This window comes from Chiloscyllium punctatum, chromosome 38 (assembly GCF_047496795.1).
Source record: "Chiloscyllium punctatum isolate Juve2018m chromosome 38, sChiPun1.3, whole genome shotgun sequence".
Lineage (NCBI taxonomy): Eukaryota > Metazoa > Chordata > Chondrichthyes > Orectolobiformes > Hemiscylliidae > Chiloscyllium > Chiloscyllium punctatum.
Genome location: NC_092776.1, coordinates 44,442,903 through 44,467,805, shown reverse-complemented (window position 1 = coordinate 44,467,805; position 24,903 = coordinate 44,442,903). Strand labels below are relative to the sequence as shown.

The window sequence follows — 24,903 nt, the reverse complement described above, 5'->3', positions numbered from 1 at the left end:
AAAAAATTAAAATGTTTTTTTCTTGACGTTATTGGTTGGGATCACTGCCATTAATCTCAGATTCCTCCCTTTGAGGTGAAACGGCAAATCAGTGCAGAACTGGTCTCCACAGTGACTGTGATTTCATTGAATCAGTATTTTACCATGCTGTTGGTTTTGTGCAAAAAATGGGCCGATTTCTAACCTGATTGGGGGGGGGGGGGAAGGGGTCGTGATTAACTCGTGAAAGTAACAAATCTTGTGCAGCTACTTACAGATTTGAAAAAGCCAAAGAGAGTCTGGTTGTAACATGAACCTGAATTAACCTCCACCTTTTTTTTGGCAGGGTGGGGGAGACAGGGATTGGTTTTAACTGGTTGACCTTGCCGGTAGTTATTGGAACACATGATATGGGTTTACCAAAAACAATCGCTGCTCAGTTGTGACGCTGAAACTAGCTTCCCTGAGGCGTGTTTATGCATTTTCCACTATTTTCACCAAGTTTCTTTTCACGTTCGCGTTACGTGGCAATGGTTCCTTTTCAAGTCTAAGCCCTCTTGTCTCTTGGCCGGTCCTAGCCTCTGTGAAGTGACGCAGGTATTGGTTTACAGGTGTGGTAACCAATCCGCCTGAACTGCTCCATCTCTCGCCAAAAGAGGCTTCAGTAAGCAGTTCCCCTTTCGCTGCTGGCGAAGCTGACAGTACGTTAAAGATGTCAGCCTGAGTTCAGTTGCTGTAAATTTCTGTCTTTGCTGCTGGGGATTTCGAGATGCTGCGAATTGTAGTAGAATCCGCCAGTAACCTTCCTGACGCAAAATTTGGAACTCCCGACCCAATAGCGTCGGTCACTTTCAAAGGTGAGTGTGTTAGGTTAGAACCGAGCGATGCACCAAACGTTCATTTTTTTAAAAGCCTACAGCCCAGTTGTAAACGCTGGGGTGGAATAGCTTTAAGACTGTTAATCTCCCTTGTAAATTGCTATGGTTAAAAAGATTGTTTTAGTAGCTGCTCATTGCTTATGCTGCAGATGCCCAGTGAAGTAATGTGTTCGCCCCTCCAACCAAAGCTGCTTTAACTTATCTCAGACATTGATTTTCTTGCTTTTCGTCGTAGAACGTAAACCGAAAAGTTTAAAACCACCACTGTCTCCTTTAGCCCTACAACCTCCCCTTCAAATCAAGTACCAAGCTCTCTATTGAATTCATGTTGTTTTAAGGTGTGGCCGCCTCTTTTTCTTGTTCATCGGAAAGTTTAAGCTTGGAAATTGAAGTTCGTTCCTATAGAATGACTCACTTCTCTTTTAGGGTTGCTCTAGTTAAAAATCCGACATAACTTTGGAACAGACCTTCTAACGCCTTTGTTTTCGTAACACTTTTTAAGGGGCTTGGGAAAAGTTTGCAGTTTTTTTTATTTACACTGGTACAGCATGAATTCAATCTCGAGATAAACGAATCGGGCTAATGTAGTCCTGACGACCACAGTGGGTTGTACATAACAAATGAGAACCTAAAGCTCCAGTACTGTACAGATTCCTTTCTTTCTCACTTCTGTGTAACCCGGTCTAATTTTATTGTAGGCCTAACTGCTATTGTCAAACTTGTTTTGTCCTCATTGTTATGTAAACAAGCAGGAGTCCACCAGCAACAACACTCGGGTTTATCCAGTGGAAAGCTAGGATTGTGTTTTTTTTTTAAGTGGTGGGGGCAGATTTTTTTCCCCCTCCTCTGTCACTGCAAACGTTTTACTTTTATGCTGAGTTGTGACAATGAATGTCCTGGCATGCCAGAGTGAACTAATTTCCACCTGGCTGTGACAATTGCCCCAGGTAAAGGAACAGCAAATCAACAAGTTGCTGCTGCTTTTGCTCCCTTACTGGAGGTGTATGTGGTATTAGATTACATTACTTACAGTATGGAAGCAGGCCCTTCGGCCCAACAAGTCCACACCGACCTGCCGAAGCGCAGCCCACCCAGACCCATTCCCCTACGTTTACCCCTTCACCTAACACTACGGGCAATTTAGCATGGCCAATTCATCTAACCTGCACATTTTTGGATTGTGGGAGGAAACCCACACAGACATGGGGAGAATGTGCAAACTCCACACAGTCAGTCGCCTGAAGAAGGAATTGAACCCAGGCCTCTGGTGCTGTGAGGCAACAGTGCTAACCACTGTGCCACCGTGCTGCTGAAATTGGAACAGAATCTTATGACTGAAGCCCACTGCACCTCTCCTTCAGTTTGCCATGTATCTGAATAAGTTAGTTTGTTGAGGGGAGGGGAGAGAAGGTGAAAGGGTAATGGGCAAACGTGTAACTCTATTTTGCTGAAGTTTATTAGGAAGGAAAAATTAGATAAATGCTAATTACATAACTTCCCAAGGGTTTTGTTTCAATCAAATGAATGATTTGTGTGTATACTTTTGAGACTTTTAGAAAAGTTATGTGTTTCTTGAGAACAGTTTGAGAGACTGAATTGACCCTGGTTCATAATTAAGTATTCATGTGTATTAGTTATCTTCTGAAATTAAAATGCAATGCTTTCACTAATAACCAGTCCCTGATTTCTTTCGGTGACCTGAAACATTTAATTATAATTAAAACTTTACATGAAGCTTATCCTAAAACTAAACACTGGTAGAGTTGTTGAAAATGTTTCTGTTAAATACAGAATCCCTAGTGAAGAAATTTTCTTTGAGACCATCAATCCCCTGGTCCAATCCTAACTTGACTGTAATGGTTCTGGTCTCCAATAAATATACAGGACCAGTGTGTGACGTTCCTCCATCAGTTTGTAACTTCAGTTGCCAATGTCTCATAACTTGGATTCAGAAGGTTTATTGAGTGTGCTTGACAAATCTACTGGAATTCTGAGGATTGAACTTGTGGAGCTGAAGGGGAGCCAATTGTAGTTGTTCGAGCTTTCAGAAACTTTTGACAAAGCCGCAACTAAGAAATTAATGAGTTTGGCAATTAGCGTATTGATTGGGACAAAACTGGTTAGCAGCCAGGAAATGAGAAGCAATAAACAGATCTCTTTCTGAATGGTAGGCAGTGACCAATGGGGATCAGTGCTCGGACCCCAGCAATTTGCAATGTATATATGAATGATTTTAGATGGGGACTGAATTTCCAAATTTGCAGATGAGAAGGGTGGTCTGTGCGGAGGCTGCAGAGATGTTTCATTCAACTTGTCTAAATCAGAGTGGACAAAGGCTTAGTAGACAAACTGCGATGTGAAGTTATCCACTTTGATAGCAAATACAGGAAGACCGATTTATCTGGCTGTAAAGCAGAGGTGTCAAGGTGAAACAAGACCTAGGTATCCTTGTAACTAGTTACTGAAGGTAAGCATGCGGGTGGTAAATAAGCTAACTGATATGTTGACCTTCACAGGGAGAGGATTAAAGTACAGGAGCAGGGATGTCTTGCTGGAATTGTACAGGACCTTGGTCAGACCATACCTGGAATATTGTGTGCAGTTTTGACCTCGTCCGAGGAAGGATGCTGTTACTGTCGCTATAAAGTATAGTGGAGGTTTACCAGATTGATCCTGGGGACGGCAGAACTAATGTTTAGGGAGAGATTGAATCAGTTAGGAATATTTTCACTGGAGTTTGGCCCACTTCATTTTTCCAAACTCCTCGAAGCCTCTAAATTTCTAACAGGATTGTATCCAGAGTATAAATGCTGAAATGGTATTCCTGATGTTGGGTGAGTTCAAAACCAGGGGTCACAGATTAACCATATCTGGTAAACCATTTTAACACTGAGATAAGGAGAAATTTCTTGAACCAGAGTGTGCTGAGCCTGTGCTATTTACTGCTTGAGTTGTTGCCAAAACATTGTATAATTTAAAGGAATTGGGTATAGCACTTGGGATTAAAGGGTTTGGGAGGGTGAGGGAATCAAGAACCTGCTATTGAATTGGATGATCAACCGTGATCATAATGAATAGTGGAGCAAGCTTGATGGAGCTAAATGGCCTATTCCTGATTCCACTTTGTGTTTCAATTCTAAAGTTGAAAGCTTGTCACCTGCAAACTTTAAACACTTTGAAGTTGTTGACCTCAATGCTAAATAATGTTGGGCAAATAACAGGCAATTTATTCAATCCTGCCCAAGATTAAATTCTACCTTTTTCAGGTATTTGAAAACTAAATCGTTTTCCAATTAAGCAAATTTTAAATTTGTCATTTACAGGGTCATTGTTGAATTCAATGTATGCATGGCCTCTGTTCAGCCTGTGAGCAGAGAGTGATATTTATTCCATTTCCAGTAATTTGGATCAGGTGTTGAGCAACATGTTGCCATTTTACATCTGAATGTCCTAATCCAGCATTGATTTTTATTTTTTTCTAATCCACTTATTCCAAGATGTTTTTACACAATCCAGAGTAGGTGGGATTTTAAACTAGGGTGTCCTGGCTCACAAGTAGGCACACCATCACTGCAGCACAAGAATCTTTGAGCAATGCTTCAATTTTTATTGAATTCTAATTCTGCAATGACAGATTTGAATCAAGTCCCAGGGCATTATATGGAACCCGAAACTATTGTCCAGCAAGAATACCACTAGGCCATTCCCCTAGCAGTACTTCAGAATATCACAACATCGAGTGAGAACAGCTCAGAATAACATTTGAAGTGATCCTTTTGATTCAAATAAATCTCCCTTTTTATTAAATAAATTTTAGTGGGGTAAGCATGAGCTGAAAGAAGATAGATCTGTTATAATTTGGATCAGATGATGATGCCTTCCGGCTCTCTTTCAGTTGGGTTTGAATTTTGTCTTTCAAGGAGCCTTCTTTACTAATTTTATTCTTCAAGGAGCCCTCCAGGCACAGGAGATGTGGTAAACCTTTGCAGATTTTTAAAAAAGAACTTGCGTGTGGAAACTTCTTTAAACATAACAAACACATACTTGTTACATGTTTACTAAAGTTCCCCTTTAGTTCCAAACTATTCCTCCATATGCACATCTCAGAATATTGAAGCTGATAGGTTTTGCACGTGTTGATCAAAGGACGATCAATCTTCCAAACAGATCGGGCCTTGGCTTTAGTTTGTTCCAGTGCATTTTGTATTTGTGGTGCAGAGCAGAGGACTGAGAGAAACTAGAGCAAAAGACAAAGGAAATGCTAACGGTGGTAAAGGTGAAATCGAGGTCGAAACTCGGTGTGAAAAAGAGAAAGTGGGTCCACTCAACTGAGAGCAATGCCACCAAGACCCAGACTAGCTACTGGGGGAGGAGGAGTTGGGGTTATAGTCAATATGGATGACGGAGGTAATGTTCTGAAGTTGCTGAACTGACTGAGTTCTGAAAGTTGCAAAATGGGAAATGAACTGCAGTTCCTTCAGCTTGTGATGGGCTTCACTAGAACACTGCCATAGGCCTAGGATGGAAATGTCAACATGAGCAAGGTAGTTTATTGGAATGGCAAAGGACTAGGGGTGGGGTGTGGTCATGGTTATCCTTATGGATGTTAAGGTGGTGTTCCACAGCCATCCTGCTTGCTTTTAGTCTCCCCACTACAGAGGAGACTATATCTACTGCTCACAACACAGTGGAGTAGATTGAAAGGAATACAACGAAACTACTTCATCACCTGGAAAGCGTTTTAGCAGCCTTGGACAGTGAAGAGGGAGGAAGTGAAACAGTGAGTTTTGCAGCTTCTGTGATTGCACAGGAAGGTGGGATGAAGAAATGTTAGGAATAATGGAGAAATGGACCAGGAGAAAGCTTAAAAATGTGTTGCTGGAAAAGCGCAGCAGGTCAGGTAGCATCAAAAGAGAAGGAGAATTGATATTTCGGGCATAAGCCATTCTTCAGGAATCCTATGCCCAAAACGTCGATTCTCCTTCTCCTTTGCTGCCTGACCTGTTGCGCTTTTCCAGCAACACATTTTTAAGCTCTGATCCCCAGCATCTGCAGTCCTCACTTTCTCCCAAGATAAAGCTTGCAGACAAATTTTATGAATGTAAATGGGAAGAGACTGAAAGGGATAAAATAGTTAAAATGATGAAATAAGTTCAGTGGGGCAAGGGCAGGCTGAAATAACGGTCCTACAGGGTAGGAGTTTTGTTTTGAAAATAAGCTTGAAGGGTGCAATGTAGGATTGGGGATCTGGGAAGCTGAAGGCGGGGAGATTGCCAGAGGAAATGAGGTCACTGTCCTAGGAACAACTTAATATTCAATGATGGGGTTATGGATGAGAGGAAATGTCTGAGATTTGGTGACAGCCTCCACATATTTAGAGGTAACAGCGCAATGCTTGTCAGTAAGTTTTTGATAAAATTTGGGTTGGAAATGAGAGAATGGAGTGCACAAAGTTCAGAGGAAGACAGATTAGAATGGGTAAAGGGTGCAGAGAAATTAGTGGTCACTGTCACAACAACTCTAGGAGATCAAGTCTAGTTAAGAGGCATGAAGGGGGAGAATTGGGTAAAAGGATCTGTGGAGCAGGGAGAGGACTTCTTCCCAAAGAGGGCACGGAGGTAAAGCAATGGAAGATAAGTTCAGCATGTCATGTCCAAACTTCATCAGGGTGAGGGTTGTAAAGGGATAAAATTAAAGTTCTTTGAGCACAGATTGCTCAAGAGAAAAGGTGGTCAGAGTTTTTAATGAATAACGGATAAGAAGAGGGATTGGAGGAAGGGGCGGAGTCAGGAAGGTTTCAGAAGCTATTGGGTACCTGAGAGATTTAGAAACTTGTATTCCTTAACACCTGAGGTGGGGGAAAAAGTGAAAGCATTGAATGAAACCAAGGAAACTGAACAAGGACAGCTTGAAGAGAGAGGTCAAATGTACATTTAGTGATGCATAGTACAGCATGTGGATCTCAAGATGTGGCAAGAGCCACTGTCTGAAGAGCATTGCATGATTTGAGATGCCTGTGGTCTTGGAAATATTTGAAGGACAGACTGTCAGCTTTTATTGATCAATGCACGGAGTATGAGAGTTGTGAGGTCATGTTGTGGCTGTACAGGACATTGGTGAGGCCACTTTTTTTTTAGAATACTGGTCGCACTTCTATAGGGAGGATGCTGTGAAACTTGAAAGGGTTCAAAAAAGATTTAAAGGATGTTGCCGTGGTTGGAGGGTTTGAGCAATAGGCTTGCGGCTATTTTCCCTAGTGTTGGAGGCTGAGGGATGACCTTATAGGGTAAATAGACAGTCTTTTCCCCACAGGGGGAGTCCTGAACTAGAGGGCACAGTGTTAAAGTGAGGGGGGGAAAGATTCAAAAGGGACATAAGGTGCAATGTTGTCACACATTGGTGGTGTGTGTATGGAATGAGCTGCCAGAGGAAGTGGTAAAGGCTGGTACAATTAAAAGGCATCTGGAAGGGTTTAGAGGGATGCTAGCAAATGGGACTAATTTATTTACAATACCTGGCCGGCATGGACATAGTCAAAGAGTCACAATGATGTACAGCAAGGAAACAAGCCCTTTGGTCCAACTCTTCCATGCTGACCAGATATCCTAATCTAGTCCCACCTGCCCATATCCCCCTCACTCCTTCCTATTCATATGCCCATTTAGATGCCTTTTAAAGATGCAATTGTACCAGCCTCCACCACATTTTCTGGCAGCTCATTCCATACTCTTACTCTGTGAAAATTTGGCCCTTGGGGGTCTCATACCTTTCCCCTCTCACCCTAAACCTATGCCCTCTAGTTCTGGACTCCCCCACTCCAGGGACGAAACTGTGTCTGTTTATCCTATCCGCGCCCCTCATGATCTTATAGACCTATGTAAGGTCTCTCCTCAGCCTCTGACACTTCAGGGAAAACAGCCTTAGCCTATTCAACCTCTCCCAGTAGCTCAAATCTTCCAACCCTGGCAACCTCCTTGTAAATCTTTTCTGAACCCTTTCAAGTTTCACAATATCCTTATGATAGGAAGGAGACCAGATTGCACACACTGTTCCAACAGTGGCCTTACCAATGTCCTGTACAGCCGCAACATGACCTCCCAACTCCTGTACTCAATACTCTGACCAATAAAGGAAAGCATACCAAACGCCACCTTCACTATCCTATCTACCTGTGACTCTATTTTCAAGAAGCTATGAACCTGCACTCCAAGGTCTCTTTGTTTAGCAACACTCCCCAGGACCTTACCATTAAGTGTATAAGTACTGCTAAGAATCACTTTCCCAAAATGCAGAACCTTGCATTTATCTAAATTAAAATCCATCTGCCACTCTTCAGCCCATTGGCCCATCTGATCAAGATCCTGTTGTTATCTGAGGTAACCTTCTTCACTGTCCAGACCTCCAATTTTGGTGTCATCTGCAAACTTACTAAGTATACCTCTTATGCTCACATCCAAATCCTTTACTATAAATGACGAAAAGTAGTGGAACCAACACAAATCCTTGTGGCACTCCACTGGTCACGGGCCTCCAATCTGAAAAACAACCCTCCAAGTACCCTCTGCCTTCTACCTTTTGAGCCAGCTCTGTATCCAAATGGCTGGTTCTCCTGTATTCCATTAGATTTAACCTTCCTAAGCAGCCTCCCACGGAGAACCTTGTCAAACATCTTGCTGAAGTCCATACAGATCATGTCCACAGCTCTGTCCTCATCAATCCTTTTTGTTACTTCAAACAAACTCAATCAAGTTTGTGCAACATGATTTCCCACTCACAAAGCAATGTTGACTACCCCTGATCAGTCCTTGACTTTCCAAATACATGGAATCCTGAGCAACAGGATGTACCTCCTACAACTTGCCCGCCACCGAGGTCAGGCTCACTGGTCTATAGTTCCCTGCCTTGTCCTTGCCACCCTTCTTAAACAATGGCACTACGTTTGCCAACCTCCAGTCTTCCGGCACCTCACCTGTGACTATCGATGATACAAAAAGATCAGCAAGGGACCCAGCAATCACCTCCTAGCTTCTCCGTTTTAGGGTGCACCTGATCTGGTGGGGATTTATCCACTGTTTCAAGGCATCCAGCACTTCCTTCTGTGATGTGGACATTTTTCAAGATGTCACCATCTATTTCCCAACATTCTGTCTCTTCCATATTCTTTTCCACAGTAAATACTGATGCAAAATACTCATTTAGTATCTTCCCCTATCTTGTGTGGCTCCACACAAAGACTGTCTTGCTGATCTTTGAGGGGGCCTTATTATCTCCCTAGTTACACTTTGTCCTTAATGTATTTGTAAAAACCCTTTCGATTCTCCTTAACCCTATTTACCACAGCTATCTCATGTCCCCTTTTTGCCCTCCTGATTTCCCTCTTAATTATACTCCTACAATGGAGGAACAATGGCGGATATTTCTGTGTATAATGCAGAAGATGCAGGATCAGTTCATTCCTAAAAGGAAGAAAGATCCCAGGAGGAGACATGGGCGGCCGTGGCTGACAAGGGAAGTAAAGAAACATATAAGGTTAAAAGAGAAAAAGTATAACTTAGCGAAGATAAGCGGGAAAACGGAGGACTGGGAAGCTTTTAAAGAACAACAGAGGATTAGTAAGAAGGAAATACGCAGAGAAAAAATGAGGTACGAAGGTAAACTGGCCAAGAATATAAAGGAGGATAGTAAAAGCTTTTTTAGGTATGTCCAAGGCAAAAAAATGGTTAGGACAAAAATTGGGCCCTTGAAGACAGAAGCAGGGGAATATATTACTGGGAACGAAGAAATGGCAGAGGAATTAAATGGGTACTTCAGATCTGTGTTCACTGGGGAAGACACGAGCAATCTCCCTGAGGTAACAGTGGCTGAAGGACCTGAACTTAAGGGAATTTCTATTTGCCAGGATTTGGTGTTGGAGAGACTGTTAGGTCTGAAGGTTGATAAGTCTCCGGGACCTGATGGCCTGCATCCCAGGGTACTGAAGGAGGTGGCTCGGGAAATCGTGGATGCGCTGGTGATTATTTTCCAGAGTTCAATAGAATCTGGGTCGGTTCCTGAGGATTGGAGGGCGGCTAATGTTGTGCCACTTTTTAAGAAGGGTGGGCGGGAGAAAGCAGGAAATTATAGACCAGTTAGTCTGACCTCAGTGGTGGGAAAGATGCTGGAGTCTATTATAAAGGATGAAATTACGGCACATCTGGATAATTGTAACAGGATAGGACAGAGTCAGCATGGATTTATGAAGGGGAAATCATGCTTGACTAATCTTCTGGAATTTTTTGAGGATGTAACTCGGAAGATGGACGAGGGAGATCCAGTGGATGTAGTGTACCTGGACTTTCAGAAAGCTTTTGATAAAGTCCCACACATTTTAGTGAGTAAAATTAGGGCGCACGGGATTGGGGGCAAAGTACTAGATTGGATAGAGAATTGGTTGGCTAATAGGAAACAAAGGGTAGTGATTAACGGCTCCATTTCGAAATGGCAGGCAGTGACCAGTGGGGTACCGCAGGGATCCGTGCTGGGACCGCAGCTTTTTACAATATATGTAAATGATATAGAAGATGGTATCAGCAATAACATTAGCAAATTTGCTGATGACACAAAGCTAGGTGGTAGGGTGAAATGTGATGAGGATGTTAGGGGATTACAGGGTGACCTGGACAAGTTAGGTGAGTGGGCAGATGCATGGCAGATGCAGTTTAATGTGGATAAATGTCTGGTTATCCACTTTGGTGGCAAGAACAGGAAGGCAGATTACTACCTCAATGGTATCAAATTAGGTAAAGGGGCTGTTCAGAGAGATCTGGGTGTTCTTGTCCACCAGTCAATGAAGGCAAGCATGCAGGTACAGCAGGTCGTGAAGAAGGCAAATAGCATGCTGGCCTTCATAACAAGAGGGATTGAGTATAGAAGTAAAGAGGTGCTTCTGCAGCTGTACAGGGCCCTGGTGAGACCACACCTGGAGTACTGTGTACAGTTCTGGTCTCCAAATTTGAGGAAAGACATTTTGGCTATTGAGGGAGTGCAGCGTAGGTTCACTAGGTCAATTCCTGGAATGGCAGGATTGCCTTACACGGAAAGACTGAAGCGACTGGGCTTGTATACCCTTGAGTTTAGAAGACTGAGAGGGGATCTGATTGAAACGTATAGGCTTATGAAAGGACTGGACACTCTGGCAGGAGGGAACATATTTCCGTTGATGGGGGAGTGCCGAACCAGAGGACAACTTAAAAATACGGGGTAGACCATTTAGGACAGAGATGAGGAGAAACTACTTCACCCAGAGAGTGGTGGCTGTGTGGAATGCTCTGCCCCAGAGGGCAGTGGAGGCCCAGTCTCTGGATTCTTTTAAGAAAGAATTGGATAGAGCTCTTAAAGATAGTGGAGTCAAGGGGTATGGAGATAAGGCTGGAACAGGATACTGATTAGGAATGATCAGCCATGATCATATTGAATGGCAGTGCAGGCTCGAAGGGCAGAATGGCCTACTCCTGCGTCTATTGTCTATTGTCTACTTTCTTTATACTCTTCTAAGGATTCATTCGATCTATCTTGTCTATACCTGACATATGCTTCCTTCTTTTTCTTAATCACCCATCAATTTCTCTAGTTATCCAGCCTTTCCTTTCACCTGAACAGGAATATACTTTCTCTGGACTCTCGTTATCACATCTCTGAAGGCTTCCCATTTTTCATTAATACTGTCAAAATTGGCCTTTCTCCAATTTAGAACTTCAACTTTTAGATCTGGTCTATCCTTTTCCATCACTATTTTAACACTAATAGAATTATGGTCGCTGGCCCCAAAGTGCTCCCCCACTGACACCTTGGTCACCTGCCCTGCTTTATTTCCCAAGATTAGATCAAGTTTTGCACCTTCTCTAGTAGGTATATCCACATACTGAATCAGAAAATTTTCCTGTACACACTTAACAAATTCCTCTTCTTCTAAACCGTTGACACAATGGCAGCCCCAGTCTGTTTGGAAAGTTAAATCCCCTACCATAACTACCCTATTATTCTTACAGATAGTTGAGATCTCCTTACAAGTTTGTTTCTCAATTTCCCTCTGACTATTAGGGGGTCTATACCACAATCCCAATAAGGTGATCATCCCTTTCTTATTTCTCAATTCCACCCAAAAATTTCCCTAGATGTATTTCTGGGAATATCCTCTCTTTACAACTGTAAAGCTATCCCTTATCAAAAATGCCACTCCCCCTCCCCTCTTGCCTCCCTTTCTATCCTTCCTGTAGCATTTGTATCCTGGAACATTTGAGCTGCCAGTACTGCCTATCCCTGAGCCAGGTTTCTGTAATTGCTATGATATCCCAGTCCCGTATTCCTAACTATGCCCCGAGTTCATCTGCCTTCCCTGTGGGGCATTGAAATAAATGCAGTTTAATTCATCAGTCCTACCTTGTTCTCTGCTTTGTCCCTGCCTGCCCTGACTGTTAGACTCGCTTCTTTTATCAACTGTACCAGTCACAGATTGATCTCCTTTCCTTACTATTTTCCTGGGTCCCACCCGCCCACCTTAAGTTAAATCCTCCTGAGCAGCTCCAGCAAATCTCCCTGCCAGTATATTAGTTCCCTTCCAATCAGGTGCAATCTGTCCGTCTTGTACAGCTCACTTTTACTCCAGAAGAGATTCCAATGAACCAAAAATGTGAATCCTTCTCCCATACACCAGCTCCTCAGCCATGCCTTCATTGTTCACAATAAAGTCAGAGATTGCTGTTCTCAACATCAAAGACAGGGACTGAAGGGTCTGTTTCCAATCTGTACAGTTCTGTGACTCTGGTTGGAATTTGCATGGAGTAAGGCAAAGCCAGAGAGAGACACTTGGAAAGGAAAAGTGGCTGTAAAGTGAGTTTTGGTAAAGACTTAATCAAACACTAGAAAGGAAATAGAAAACAATGAAGGTGAACAAGCCAAAAGATTAAAATGGAAATTCCATCAGAGATGAGCAGAACTTGAAGGTAGGTATACCCAGAAGAGAAGATTCTGTCTACCTGCTGCTGGGAATATAGTTTATAGAATATAGTTTAAATGAAAGAATCAAAATAAGCAATTAATTATTCATGTGCATAAAAATGAGTTTGCCTGTCAAAGTTAATGAAGGTTTTCTCAGGAAACAAATGTTTGCCTTTGTCTTGCTTTCTTGCATTTATAAATTGTGATTTATTAGGCCTTTGTTTTTGGTCATTCCCCTGGTAAATCATCTGGCCTGTTCAGTTTCCTGTGGTAATATAACTGTTCTGCCTCCTGATTACATACGTGAAGGTTTTAGCAGGACTTCCAAGTTTAGCCTGCTAGTGGAACAAGTGAGATGAGCCATATCTGTCTGAGGTTTAACTTATTAATAAATAGTGTACCTGACTGCTGAGATGTGAATGTTAGTGCAGAAAATTAATGAAATCAGAAAGCATTTTTATATGTTCACATACAATATGTATAAATTATGAGGTTAGCCTAATTCCCAGATTGGTAATAAAGATTTATTGCCCCCTATCCAACATATTTCCTATAATTTGTAGAACATAGAATTCCTAAGTGAGATTTGGTCCAAGTAGTTAGACCAGCTAAAATTGAATGGAATTATTTACATAGGAGCAAATTAACATGCTGAGTTGTGTTGTTACATGCTTCTGTACTGGAATATGAAGTAATTTATTGTAACTGGTACACAAATGGGCTTTGTTTGAGTCTATTACCAAGGTGCTAATAGTCTGGATACCTTACATTTATGGAAAGTAGTATAAGAATGGTAAGTCTCATAAAGATCACTTTTGACACTTGTCTTTTTCATTATTGATTTCTTTAAAATTGGGAACTCCACATGCTTTACATAAACAACAAGCAAATATGACACATTTTCAACTCTTCTTTTAGATGAAAAGAAAAAAACCAAGTCAATTGACAATGAATTGAACCCCGTCTGGAATGAGGTAAGAGTGCTTAGATTAAATGAACCTTTAAAAGTAACATTGCAAAGTCATGTGAAGGATCAAATCTAATCTTACAAACCAGTAGATATTTACATTACTGCAGTTGGGTGCAATTTTATGTTACAGTCTGGTCTAGTGCATATATATAAGAAATCTCTATCATTTGGAGTATAACTAGCAAAAATAAAATAAATCTGTTGAAATAGGTTTTTAAGGAAAAACACTCCACCTGAAAACATTTCATAGTACTTAATCTGGAATTGTTAAGTAAACCATTAATGCTGTTAAAGTTCAATGCTTGTGTTTCAAACATCAGTTATTCAGCATTTATTAATTTGGGGATGATTCTAAACTAAAGAGATGTTACCAGGGACTAACACTGGTGACCATTGCCTTTATTTTCTACTTTGCAGAGAATTGAATTTGATTTGAAGGGACAGGCTCTAAATGTCTCTTCTTCAATTCTTGTTGTGGTTAAGGACTATGAGACAATCGGAAAAGACAAGTATGTATTTTCATTTCCATTTTATTTCTAATGTTGTTTTTCTGGTCTCACTTTCAGTGAAAAATGCAAATGTGGCCAAATGTTGAAATGTTCTCAAAAGTACTTCTGAGCTAAGTGGCATGCTTGATATAAGTTTTGTTTCTCAAAGGAACACTGTTGCATTTCTTTATAAGTACAAAATGCTTTCTTTAGAAAAAGATAAGCTTCTCAGCAATTAGAAACAACTGATGACAAATTTTGCATTTTGAATTGCTTTTTTTGCTGTGTAACTAAAACAACATAGTCTATCGACTGTGTAATAATTTGGTTTGAGCTGGGAGATATCCTTTCTAATCCATCTTTCTGCACACTGCCCATAGCTCTACAGCTTACAGCATTTAAGTTGAAGATCCAGGTACTTTTAAAAAGACCTTGACAGTCTCCACTGCCAATTCAGGCAGTGTATTTAAAGCATCACCATCCTCTGCATTTTTTTAAAAAAAAGCTTTTCCTCACCTTAACCTTTCTGACACTTAGCCTGGAGCTATGACCTCAGGTTTTTGAATTGTCCACAAAAGGAAACAGATCCCTCCTGTTTATGCTATCTCTACCCCATAATCTTGTATACCTCCGCCTTCTCTGTTCCAAGGAAAACAACCCCAACTACTACAATTCTCCCCATAGCTACAAATCTTCAGACTCAGTGATTTTCTGTGAATAGTTAAGTATGGAATATGTGGTTTTGCTCTGTGGGGTGAACTGCTGAAATCACTTGGAAATCATCACCTTGTTGACACCTTCTGCTTTTGTGTTTTGCTGTAAAAACAGATGAAAGTTGCAAATTATTCAAATAATGTGTAACCGTTTTAAACAGTGGATATAGTTCATCAGAAAAAGCTCTCTGACCTGGTCAAATGAATTATGTAGAATGTCAGATTTTATCACTCCGTTCCATTTCTTAAATTTAAAAAAATCAAAAAGTTAATTTTGCCATTTTCTAACCCTATGTCTTTCTCTTTGCAATATAATTTTAAAAGCTGCAGGACAGCTGTTGTTTTTAACTTCCTGGTCGTTTGTCCGAGAGTTCATATGACTTAGCTGCTCATCCTAGTGGTTGACATCCTGGTTGCTGGACACCTGGATATCTTGTTGACTTGGTCTCTAATTCATTTTCAGGAAAAGATACTTTTGTGGTATAATGTTAGTGTCCCACTTCTGAGCTAGAAAACCCAGGTTCAAGTCCTGCTTGCTCCAGCCATGTGGTGTTAACCTACTTGAGTCACCTGATTTCTAATCTGTAGTCTATTCCTGCTTTTGTGGGCTTTTCTATTATGTCCCTATTCATAGAATATTGAAATGGTCATGAAAGATGAGATCCATGTCATGAAGATTGGGAGTTACCTTCAAGCTTAGTGAGCATGGCTGCTGACTGCATAATTCAAACTGACATGTTTCTAAATTAGTGTTGATTACTTCACAGTAGCTAGGATAGCCATCCTTTACTGTGCCTATGGTCTTGGTAGTAATCTTCAGTGCCTGGAATTGACAGAGACCTGATATTGTGGGGGAAAAAGAAAGCGTACCTAAGGTCTAAGCAACTAAAAACAAAGTCCTTGATGAATATTGACAAAGTAGGAAGGAGCTCAAACAGGAGATAGGAGGGCCGAAGGGGGTTATGAAATGTCCTTTGCCAGCAGGGAGAATTGCAAGGCATCTTTGATTTTGTGTGTGTCCACTCAAACAAAGGAGGCTGTGTGTGAAGCCAGAGGAAATGGATAAGATCCTTAATGATTACTCTGCATTGGTACTCAGATATGAGAGGGATTTTGAGGTTAGGGAAAGGTGAGAGAGCACTATTTTGGGTACGCTAACATAATAGAGAAGTGTTGAGTGTCTTGAAATGTATTAAGGCAGACCTATTCCTAGGGCTGGATGGAATCTATCACGGGAAACTGTGGGAGGAAAGAGCTGGGGCCTTGACTGATATCTTTGCATCCTCTTTGACCTTGGGCGAGGGTCCAGAGAACTGGAGAATGGCCAATGTTGTTCCTTTGGTTTCCTTTCGTAAACAAAGATAAAGCTTACCGGCCTTTAATAATCTGGATTATGTCGGCGCTGGGGAAGCTATTGGAGAAGATACTGAGAGAACTTATTTATATTTGGAAGTGACTGGAATTGCTAGCGATAGGCAGCATGGGTTTGTGTGGAGAAGGTTATGCTTCACCAGCTTGATTCGAGTTTTTTGAGGTGACCAGAATTATTTGGGGGAAGGGCAGTGGATGTTGTCTTCGTGGACTTTGGTAAGGTTTCTCACTGCAGGCTGATACATAGCCTCATGGGATCTGTGGTGAGTTGGCTAGATGGATGCAAAAATGGCTTGCTCATGGAGAGTCGTGGTAGAAGGGTGATTTTCAGAATGAGCAGCATGGTGGCGTGGTGGTTAGCACTGCCTCACTGCTCCAGGGACCTGAGTTCAATTCCAGCCTTGAGTGACTGTCTGTGTGGAGTTTGCACATTCTTCCCATGTCTGTGATTTTCCTCCGGGTGCTCCAGTTTCCTCCCACATTCCAAAGATATGCAGGTTAGGTGAACTGGCTATGCTAAATTGCCTGCAGTGTTCAGGGATGTGTAGGTTAGGTGCATAAGTTACAGGTAAATGTAGCTAAGAGGAATGGTTCTGGTTGGGTTACTATTCAGTGAGTTGGTGTGTCCTTATTGGGCCAAATGGCCCCTTTCCACACTCTGGATTCTGATACAGTAACTAGTGGTTTTGTGCAGGGATCAGTCCTGGGACCTTTTTTTTTGCTATATGTAAATGATCTGAAGGAAAATGTAGGTGATCTGATAATTTTGCAGACGATGCCAAAATTGGTGGAATTGCAGTTTTAGGCAGCGATATGGCAGATGGAGTTTAATTTGGGCGAATGTGTGATGAATTTTATAAGTTCAAATTCAGGTGCAAATTATACAATAAATGGCAGAACCCTTAGGAGCATTGACAGAGAGAGAAATCTGGATGTTCATGTCCACCGATCCCTGTAAGTGGCAACATGGGTGGAAAAGGTGGTCAAGAAGGCATACAGCTTGCTTGTCTTCATTGGCTGGGACATCAATTGTACAAGTTGGCAAGTTACATCTGTATAGCAGGTAACATTTGGAATATTGCATGCAGTTTTGGTCATCACATAACCAGAAGGATGTGGATGCTTTGGAAAGGGTGCAGTAAAGGTTTAGCAGGATGTTGCTGGGTATGAGGAGAAGTTGGATAAATGTTTGTTTGTTTTTTCACTGGAAGGATGAAAGCTAAGGGGTGACCTGATAGAGGCACAAGGTGGATAGTCGGAGGCTTTTTCCCAGGGTGGAAGCGTAACTACAAGAGGGCACAGGTTCAAGGTGAGAGGGGAAAGTGCAGAGAAAATTTGACTGTAGGGTGCTTGGCACACTGCCTGTGGAGGTGGTGGAAGCAGGCACATGAGCAATGTTTAAGGTGTATCTTGATCGATGCAAATGGGAGGTGAAGAGGGATAGAAACTGCATATGGGGAATACATAAAAGGTCTACATAAGAATTGGAATTGGCACCGGTTTGGTGGGCCTGTTCCTGTGGTGTATAGTTCTTTGCATTGTGATTTTTCAGGTTTTTAAATTTGTATGAAAACCTAATGTATTCAGCTCAATGACTAAGACATTGCCTTTCCTAGCTCACTGTTTTTTTTTTTATAAACCACACCCATGACTACATCAATGATCTGATCACTTCCTGTTCCTTTCACATCCTCCTCTGCCATTCTCACCACCCTTTGTTTTCTTTTGTTCCTGGTTCCCACACCAGCTGTCAAGTTCCTAATTCTCTCGCCCTCTACCTCCTAATCTCAACAATACTGTTGTTCACTTATTAAACAGCTCTCTTCTCATTGCCAGCTCAGAACATAGGATCAGGAAGTCTCCAAGCCTGCTCCACCATCCGCTCCAATGTCACTTTCACATGCTATCCCCATACTGTTGTTGTTAGTCTTTGCAATCTATCAGTTTCTGTCTTGAATGTGTTGAGTTTTAGCCCTTCTGGGCTTCATGCCCTCTGAAGAAATTCCTCCTCATTTCCATTCTTAAGTAGCCTGTCTTTTACCCTAAAGATAAATTGTTTTTTGCTTCCTCTGGCTGGTTAGTCCAGAACCTGGGACCAACTTGTCTACGTCCACCTGTTGCATGCTGTAAGAACTTCCTAATTTTCAGTTAAGTCCCCTCATTATTTTTGTCAACTTCCCCTACTGTTTTCCTATTATTGGAGGTAGATAAATAGTCTTATCAAATACTTTTTTGGCTTACGTCAAGCGTCAAGACGCCATCAAACTATTTTGTTAGTGCACAAGGCATTTGACCAAGTCAAGATGTTTAGCATTATCAAGCCAAATCACCTTCCCACTCCTCTATTATCATAACAGGTCTCCAACAAACCATAGTTTTTTTTTCTTCATGACCCATGCTTCTTCAAACTGTAATCTTCTGTCCCAATCCAACCTCATTATCACTAAACCTGAGGGTTTAAATGCATCCCTTCATCTCAGACTTGAGTCACTTGACGTACACTTTTATACCTTTTTCTCTGTGTAAACTTGCTTCCCTTTATTGCTTCCACTTCCATGAGAGATTTCAAGAGCATTCTCAATCTCTGTCCTACTGACTGTCTTTAGACCGAAGGACTTGTATCGTTAGTTGCTGCTTTGCTCAGGAACTTGTTTGCTCCCTTCCAAAACACCAATGTCTCTTCCTTCACCTAGTTCAACCTATCTTCCTCTTCAATATCTCTCCAACTTTTCTGTCATTTTGAAAGAACGTGTGCTTATGAAATGTCTTGTACATCAGCAGGAATTTTGCAGTTACTTGACAATGTTTTAGTGAACAGCTACTGTAAGCATTGCAGCTAATTTGTACACCAATATTAAACCAGAGTACCGAGCAATTATTCTGTTTTTGATGATTAATTGAGGAAAACCAGGAACTGAAAGTTCAGCTCATTTCTGGTATCCACCTGCTCAGGTGTTAGCACAGACCTCTAGTAGAGGTAATACGTGACCCTGAGCCTCCGGGCTCAGAAAGGTACCACTGCACCTCCAGTTGGCCGCACCACCCTCCACTGCTGCTCATGGCGGAAAGTTAAAAATCACACGACAACAGGCTTATTTGGAAGTACAAGCATTTGGAGCACTACTCCTCCTTCAGGTAGTGGGGCAGGAGCAAAGTCTAAGCTTCTCCTGGTGCAGATCTTTACTTGTTTCCACACCTACACGTCACTTTCATGCGTCGACAGCAATAATTTCAGCTTCTACATCTACAAACATCATTCTCCAAAGTTCATCAAAGTGACTCCTTTATTTCCTCATTAATATTTTACTCTGTGACCCCACTGGGTTTGGACTTAGCTTTTGTGTTTATACTGATATTTAATTGTCTCCTTGCTGCCTGTTGTCTAAGGGGTTGTTGGGCATTTGTTCTTTCTGGCCCATTCAAAGTGTCAACTCCCATTTCCAACTCTGCTAATCTGTACTGCACCACTGCCCCAATGTATTGGGTTGTTATGCCCCATGCCTTCAACTCTTAACTCAAGCTTTTATGCGTGCATTGTGGCTGAGCCAACAGCTGACTTGAATATTCAGAACTTCCCCTCATAAACTCACTGCTGCTTCCTTTTTTAAGAAAACTTCCCCTTAACTTTCTTTTGAGCAGGCATTCACTCAATTCTAAAAATCATACGACAGCTTCTTTCTTCCTATTCGTTTCTCAAAAGAAATAATTAATGTGAAAATGATGCATTCTATTAACACAAGTAGCTGTATTAGCAAATTTTGCTTTGGTGTTGAACTTGGAACCAAATGCTCATATATATTCAAAGTGATTAGTCTTAAAGGGACATTACCTGTCTGAAGGGTGTCTCCTTTTTTTTGTGTACTTTAGCAGTGTTGTTTTATTAATATTCTTTATATGCAAGTAAAATGGGTATTGATTTCTCTAGGTGTTGTCATTTTGTGTGCAGCATAAATGACCATATTATCATTAAGCAATAGATTAAAGCGTTTCATTAATGGTGTCTGATGTATGGATCAATGAAGTGTGCAGAGGGCTAATTTAAACTTAGTGAATTTCCTGTCAGTGAAAACACTTTACACAATCATCTTGCAGTCACTTAGCAAAACAGCTGTTATTTCTGCCAAATGTGTATCTGTTTATTTTTTATTTGTTAAACCCTGAGCCCATACTTTAATTATCACAAGGTTTGACTTAACACAGGAATTTCAGATCAAAGTCAAGACTCCACTTATTACTCAGAAGCTTGTTTTGCATCTTGTTGTTCTCCTCCTGCCAAAATCTTACACTTCCATGAGCTCTTCAAGCTCACTTCACGTTGTGCCCCAGTTTCTTCCCAATTTGAATCTTGACTCAATCCCATTATTATTCAGATTTTTCTCTCCCTTTTTTCATTTACAATTTTTTGTTCAAAGTTTCTCCCCACCTGACCTGTTTTTAAATCATCTGTCACCTTTTGATGACTTGAGGCTTTGAAATAGCTTCTTGCTTCTCATATACAAGTTAATACATAGTTATTTAAACTGTGGTTAGATGCCACTCTCTAGAGTCTGTGCAAATTAACTAAATATACTTGGCATTCAACTCAACGCTGTTTTGATTCTTAAATTGAAATTTTCAGCGGATTATCAAATGAGTTTGTGTAACATGAAGAGGATAGAGTTCTGTAATGGTCAGTAAATTTGGTAGGAGTTTGTTCTTTGAAGAAGTCCAGTCAAATATTAAAGTTTGCTTTATTCAACGGGCCTTGACTTTTCTGCCTGACATTAGCATCTGCCGGAGGGTGGGAGGAAATGTTAACATCAGACATTCCTGACTTATTAGTCACTGAGTAACCCTTCCAGTTTTTAAAATTTAATTTTATGACAGGATATCCCTGATTCCTGTACTGAAATTCAATTGTTCCATAGTAAGTTACAGGAGTCTGGTGAATTGAGTTTTGTGAAGAGAATCTTTTGACAGTAATATAGAGCTTCAGCTTGGGGACCAACTTGAACTTGCTTGATTGTAGGTTGGACTAGGAGTGAGGAGTTGCAACACGTTCTATGTACAAGTATCTTTGCAAAGCCGCCTTCTGACTTCAGTTTTGTTCAGTCCATTGCTAATTTCTTCAGGTAAAAAATCAAAACCTCAGTGCTAGGAGGGGAGCTTTCCAACGATTTGTTGAGGAACATGAAGAAAATTACGAGTTGAATAATATTTTTAGTGTTCACATTTCCATTGAAGAAATGGTGACTTTCTTAAGTGTGTTTCAAGTATCAGCAGCTAACGTCATGACAGCTAGTCTGTTTTGTACCCGCTGCAACGCGTTCCGAGGAATTCTGGACTATGGTTGTGCATTGTTTAATGTTTTGTAGAGGCATGTTCTGCAATCCAGGAGTGGCACTCACTTTCGACAGAAAGAACAACTTAGTGAAAATATTGCTTTGTGTAAGCTACATTAAAATGGGACCAATAATCTTACACTGTGCTCTAATGTTATCTCCAAATTTGTTTTCCAATTTTACTTTCAATCAAGTGCTCCTCCTTAACTGTTTTATGATCTATCTATCTTGCAACTTTTTCTTTGCCTTTTCCAAATTCCTTCATTTCCCTGGAATGCCTGATGTCTTTTAACGACTGACGCTCTAATATTAATCCCTTCCTCCACCTCCATTTTTTAACAAAGAATGTGCTGTCTGAGTTCAGAGACCAAGTTTGTTAGTAAGGGTTAGTCTATTTTTCGGACTTGATTTTTGTAAGCACAGTTTTTTGAATTATAATACTTGAGTATAGTGCTGCAGCATCCCCACCTCCAACATTTTTAAAAAATTGCATGTTAACATTAGCTATTTTTATAGTTTTTGTTGCAAGCTTAGTCATCGCATTTTGTGGCCACAGAGAGGTGCTGATCCTTAAGGGTGGGGCAAATTGTGGGTTGTGAAACAGTGCATTGATCTTCTTCCATACCTGGGTATGGAAATGCAACAGTGAGCACTCTTTTTCTTTCTCTCGTAGTCTCCTCACCTTTCAATATCTAGGTGATCCCCTTATCTGCAGGTAATAGGTTCCAAGACCTACCGCAGATGCCCGAAATCAAAGATAATAGGGAACCCTATCATTTAAATGGTAAATTTATCTCCCCAGCAGCCCTTGGAATGTTTCATGTAATATTTTCGGGCTGCAGATGACTGAAATTGCTGAAACTGAATCTGCAGAGATGGGGATTCTACAGTAATTTTAAACATTTGAGCCTGCTCTCGTCCCTGTTAAAATGTGCTGGGCTGGAAATGCCTTTTTAAACAATGGTGCTCAGTGGTGTCAGGCATCTGATCAGTCACTAACTTTTTTTAGTTCAGGAAGTGGAATTGAACTACATATGTGGCTAAATTAACATTCCAGGTGGTGACAATTAGAGTTTTTAAGAGCAAGGGTAAACTAACCACCCTGCAACACCTCCAAAGAAGCTGAATGGTTGAGTAAAGTTGCAACTAATACAGTAATCTTGGAAATGCAAAACTATGTACAAGTAACCTAGCAACAGCTTTGGGCACACCCTTCAACATGGGGAATACAAGATGATGAAGCAGCCTCTTCTGAGCTTTTACGCAATAGCTCCCACTCAATTTTTCTCACTAATTTTGGCCTGACTTAGTTGCAACAGAAAAACAATACATTAGTCTATTGGCAGACTTCTAACCAATTTGGAGAATAAATGTAATAGTGCTGTCTCCAGTGGTGCTGCCTTGTTGGTGTGTATCAGTTTCTAAACTGTTGGCTAAATGTGCAGAATGGATCTGGCCCTGAGCCAATGGAACTTTCTGCAATGCCTAAAGCCAAAATTTCAGTTGAACTTTTAAACAATTCCATATGGGGAGGAAAAGCTGAATTGTAGTTCTGCCATTAGCCCTATGCTGTGCAGAATAATTTTGTGTATGGCGCAATCCTTGACTTTTTTAAAGAATGGCCTGGGTTTAAAATATTACTACATAGGGTTTGTTTTTAGCAATCGGTTTTGTTCTAATGTATGCAAACTTTACAGATCATTCATCATCATAACTCTACTTCAGCAAACAGGCTTTTTTGACTGATCTTGATGTTCAATCCTTTCTTTCTTTGTTTTTGGTCATCTGTTTGAATTGAGGTTTATTTTTAATTAAGTCCAGTGAAATCTAGAGCAAGTTCAGCGTCGGAGATGACAGCGTTAAGATTGTTTACATTCTGGGGATTGGGATTGTTTATAGGAGCCATACTTGGGACATTTATTTTCCAGAAAGTACAATAGACTGGATTACAGAGTATAGTTATTCTATAGTGTAAGGCAAATGGTTACAAGGCAAGCCTGAGATTACAGTTGATTTGGGATTGACTCATTTCATTATTTGAACTCCATTGTATGACAGCACAGTTTCAAAGCACATCAGTGTTTTCTAATGCAGTGTTAGTAAATCTCCTCCAAGACAGTAGTGTTGCACAATCAGAATAGTGGTTAATAACTCAGTCTAATTGCATTGCTGTTTCATCTTGTACTTCCTGCTCACACAGATATGTGAGACAAACAAAGCACATGGTTGTGTGTGTTTCTAATGTTGTCTTGCATAGGATAAACCATTGGTCTGAAGCCAGAAGCTATAGCTTGAGGGATGAAATTCTGCAGCAAGCATGGCTGACCAGGGGAGTGTCTCACTCTTGCTGCTGGCCATGGATGGGGAAGCGATGGTCTCGTCATTGGACTGTTTATGACGGAAACCCAGATCATGTTCTGGGCACCTGGGTTTGAATCCAGCCATGGCGAATGGTGGAGTTGGGATTCATTAAAACTTGACATTAGAAGTCTGACCATGAAAATTGTTGTCAGTTGGAAAAGCCCATCCAATTCACTAATGACCTTTAGGGAAAGAAACTGCCGTCCTTACCTGGTCTGGCCTACATGTGACTCCCAATCCACAGCATGACTCTTAATTGCTCTCTGACCACCTAAAGGATATGTAATAAATGCTGGCCTAGCCAGTGTTGCCTCCCTCCTATGAAAGAATAATATATTGGAAGACTAAAACCAAAATTACTGGAAAATTTCAGCAAGTCTGGCAGTGTCTGCGATGAGAAATCAGTTAACATTTTGGGTATGGTGACCCGTCTTCAGAACGGTTCTGAGGAAGGTTCACTGGATCTGAAAAATTAATTCTGATTTCCCTTCAGATATTGCCAGATCTGCTAAGCCTTTCCAGCAATTTCTATTTTTTTGTTTCTGGTTTACAGCATCCACAGTTCTTGTGGCTTTAACATTACTAGAACTTGCAGGTGGTTGATCAAACATCTTTGGTTTGTTATAAACGCCCCTCTGTGACCATCAAGCCCGAGAATGGGATTCTAACCTAAAGCATCTGAGTTTTGGACAGGGAGTATATCCAATGACCCCAGACAGACCTCAGTTGACTTCATGAAGTCCCATGTTCTGGATGTGACAGTAATGCACAAAACATGGTCAAAGTAATGCATTTTGAAATGGAAGACTAAACACTGCATTCAGGTGCTTTATTTTCTCTTGTCCC

General features: G+C 41.1%; 1 protein-coding gene across 2 annotated transcripts in view; it reads left to right on the top strand.

Annotated features, from left to right (window-relative positions):
- Positions 1-423: 423 nt before the first annotated feature.
- Positions 424-24,903, top strand: part of LOC140463572 (myoferlin-like) — a 231,721-nt gene continuing 207,241 nt past the window's right edge. The window contains exons 1-3 of one of the 2 annotated variants that reach the window (XM_072557752.1): positions 424-836; positions 13,752-13,807; positions 14,221-14,312. In XM_072557752.1, the coding sequence (XP_072413853.1) occupies positions 749-836; positions 13,752-13,807; positions 14,221-14,312 (236 nt within the window). In that variant the 5' untranslated portion in view covers positions 424-748. The remainder of the gene's footprint in view (positions 837-13,751; positions 13,808-14,220; positions 14,313-24,903) is intronic. The other variant, XM_072557751.1, reaches the window with a different exon arrangement.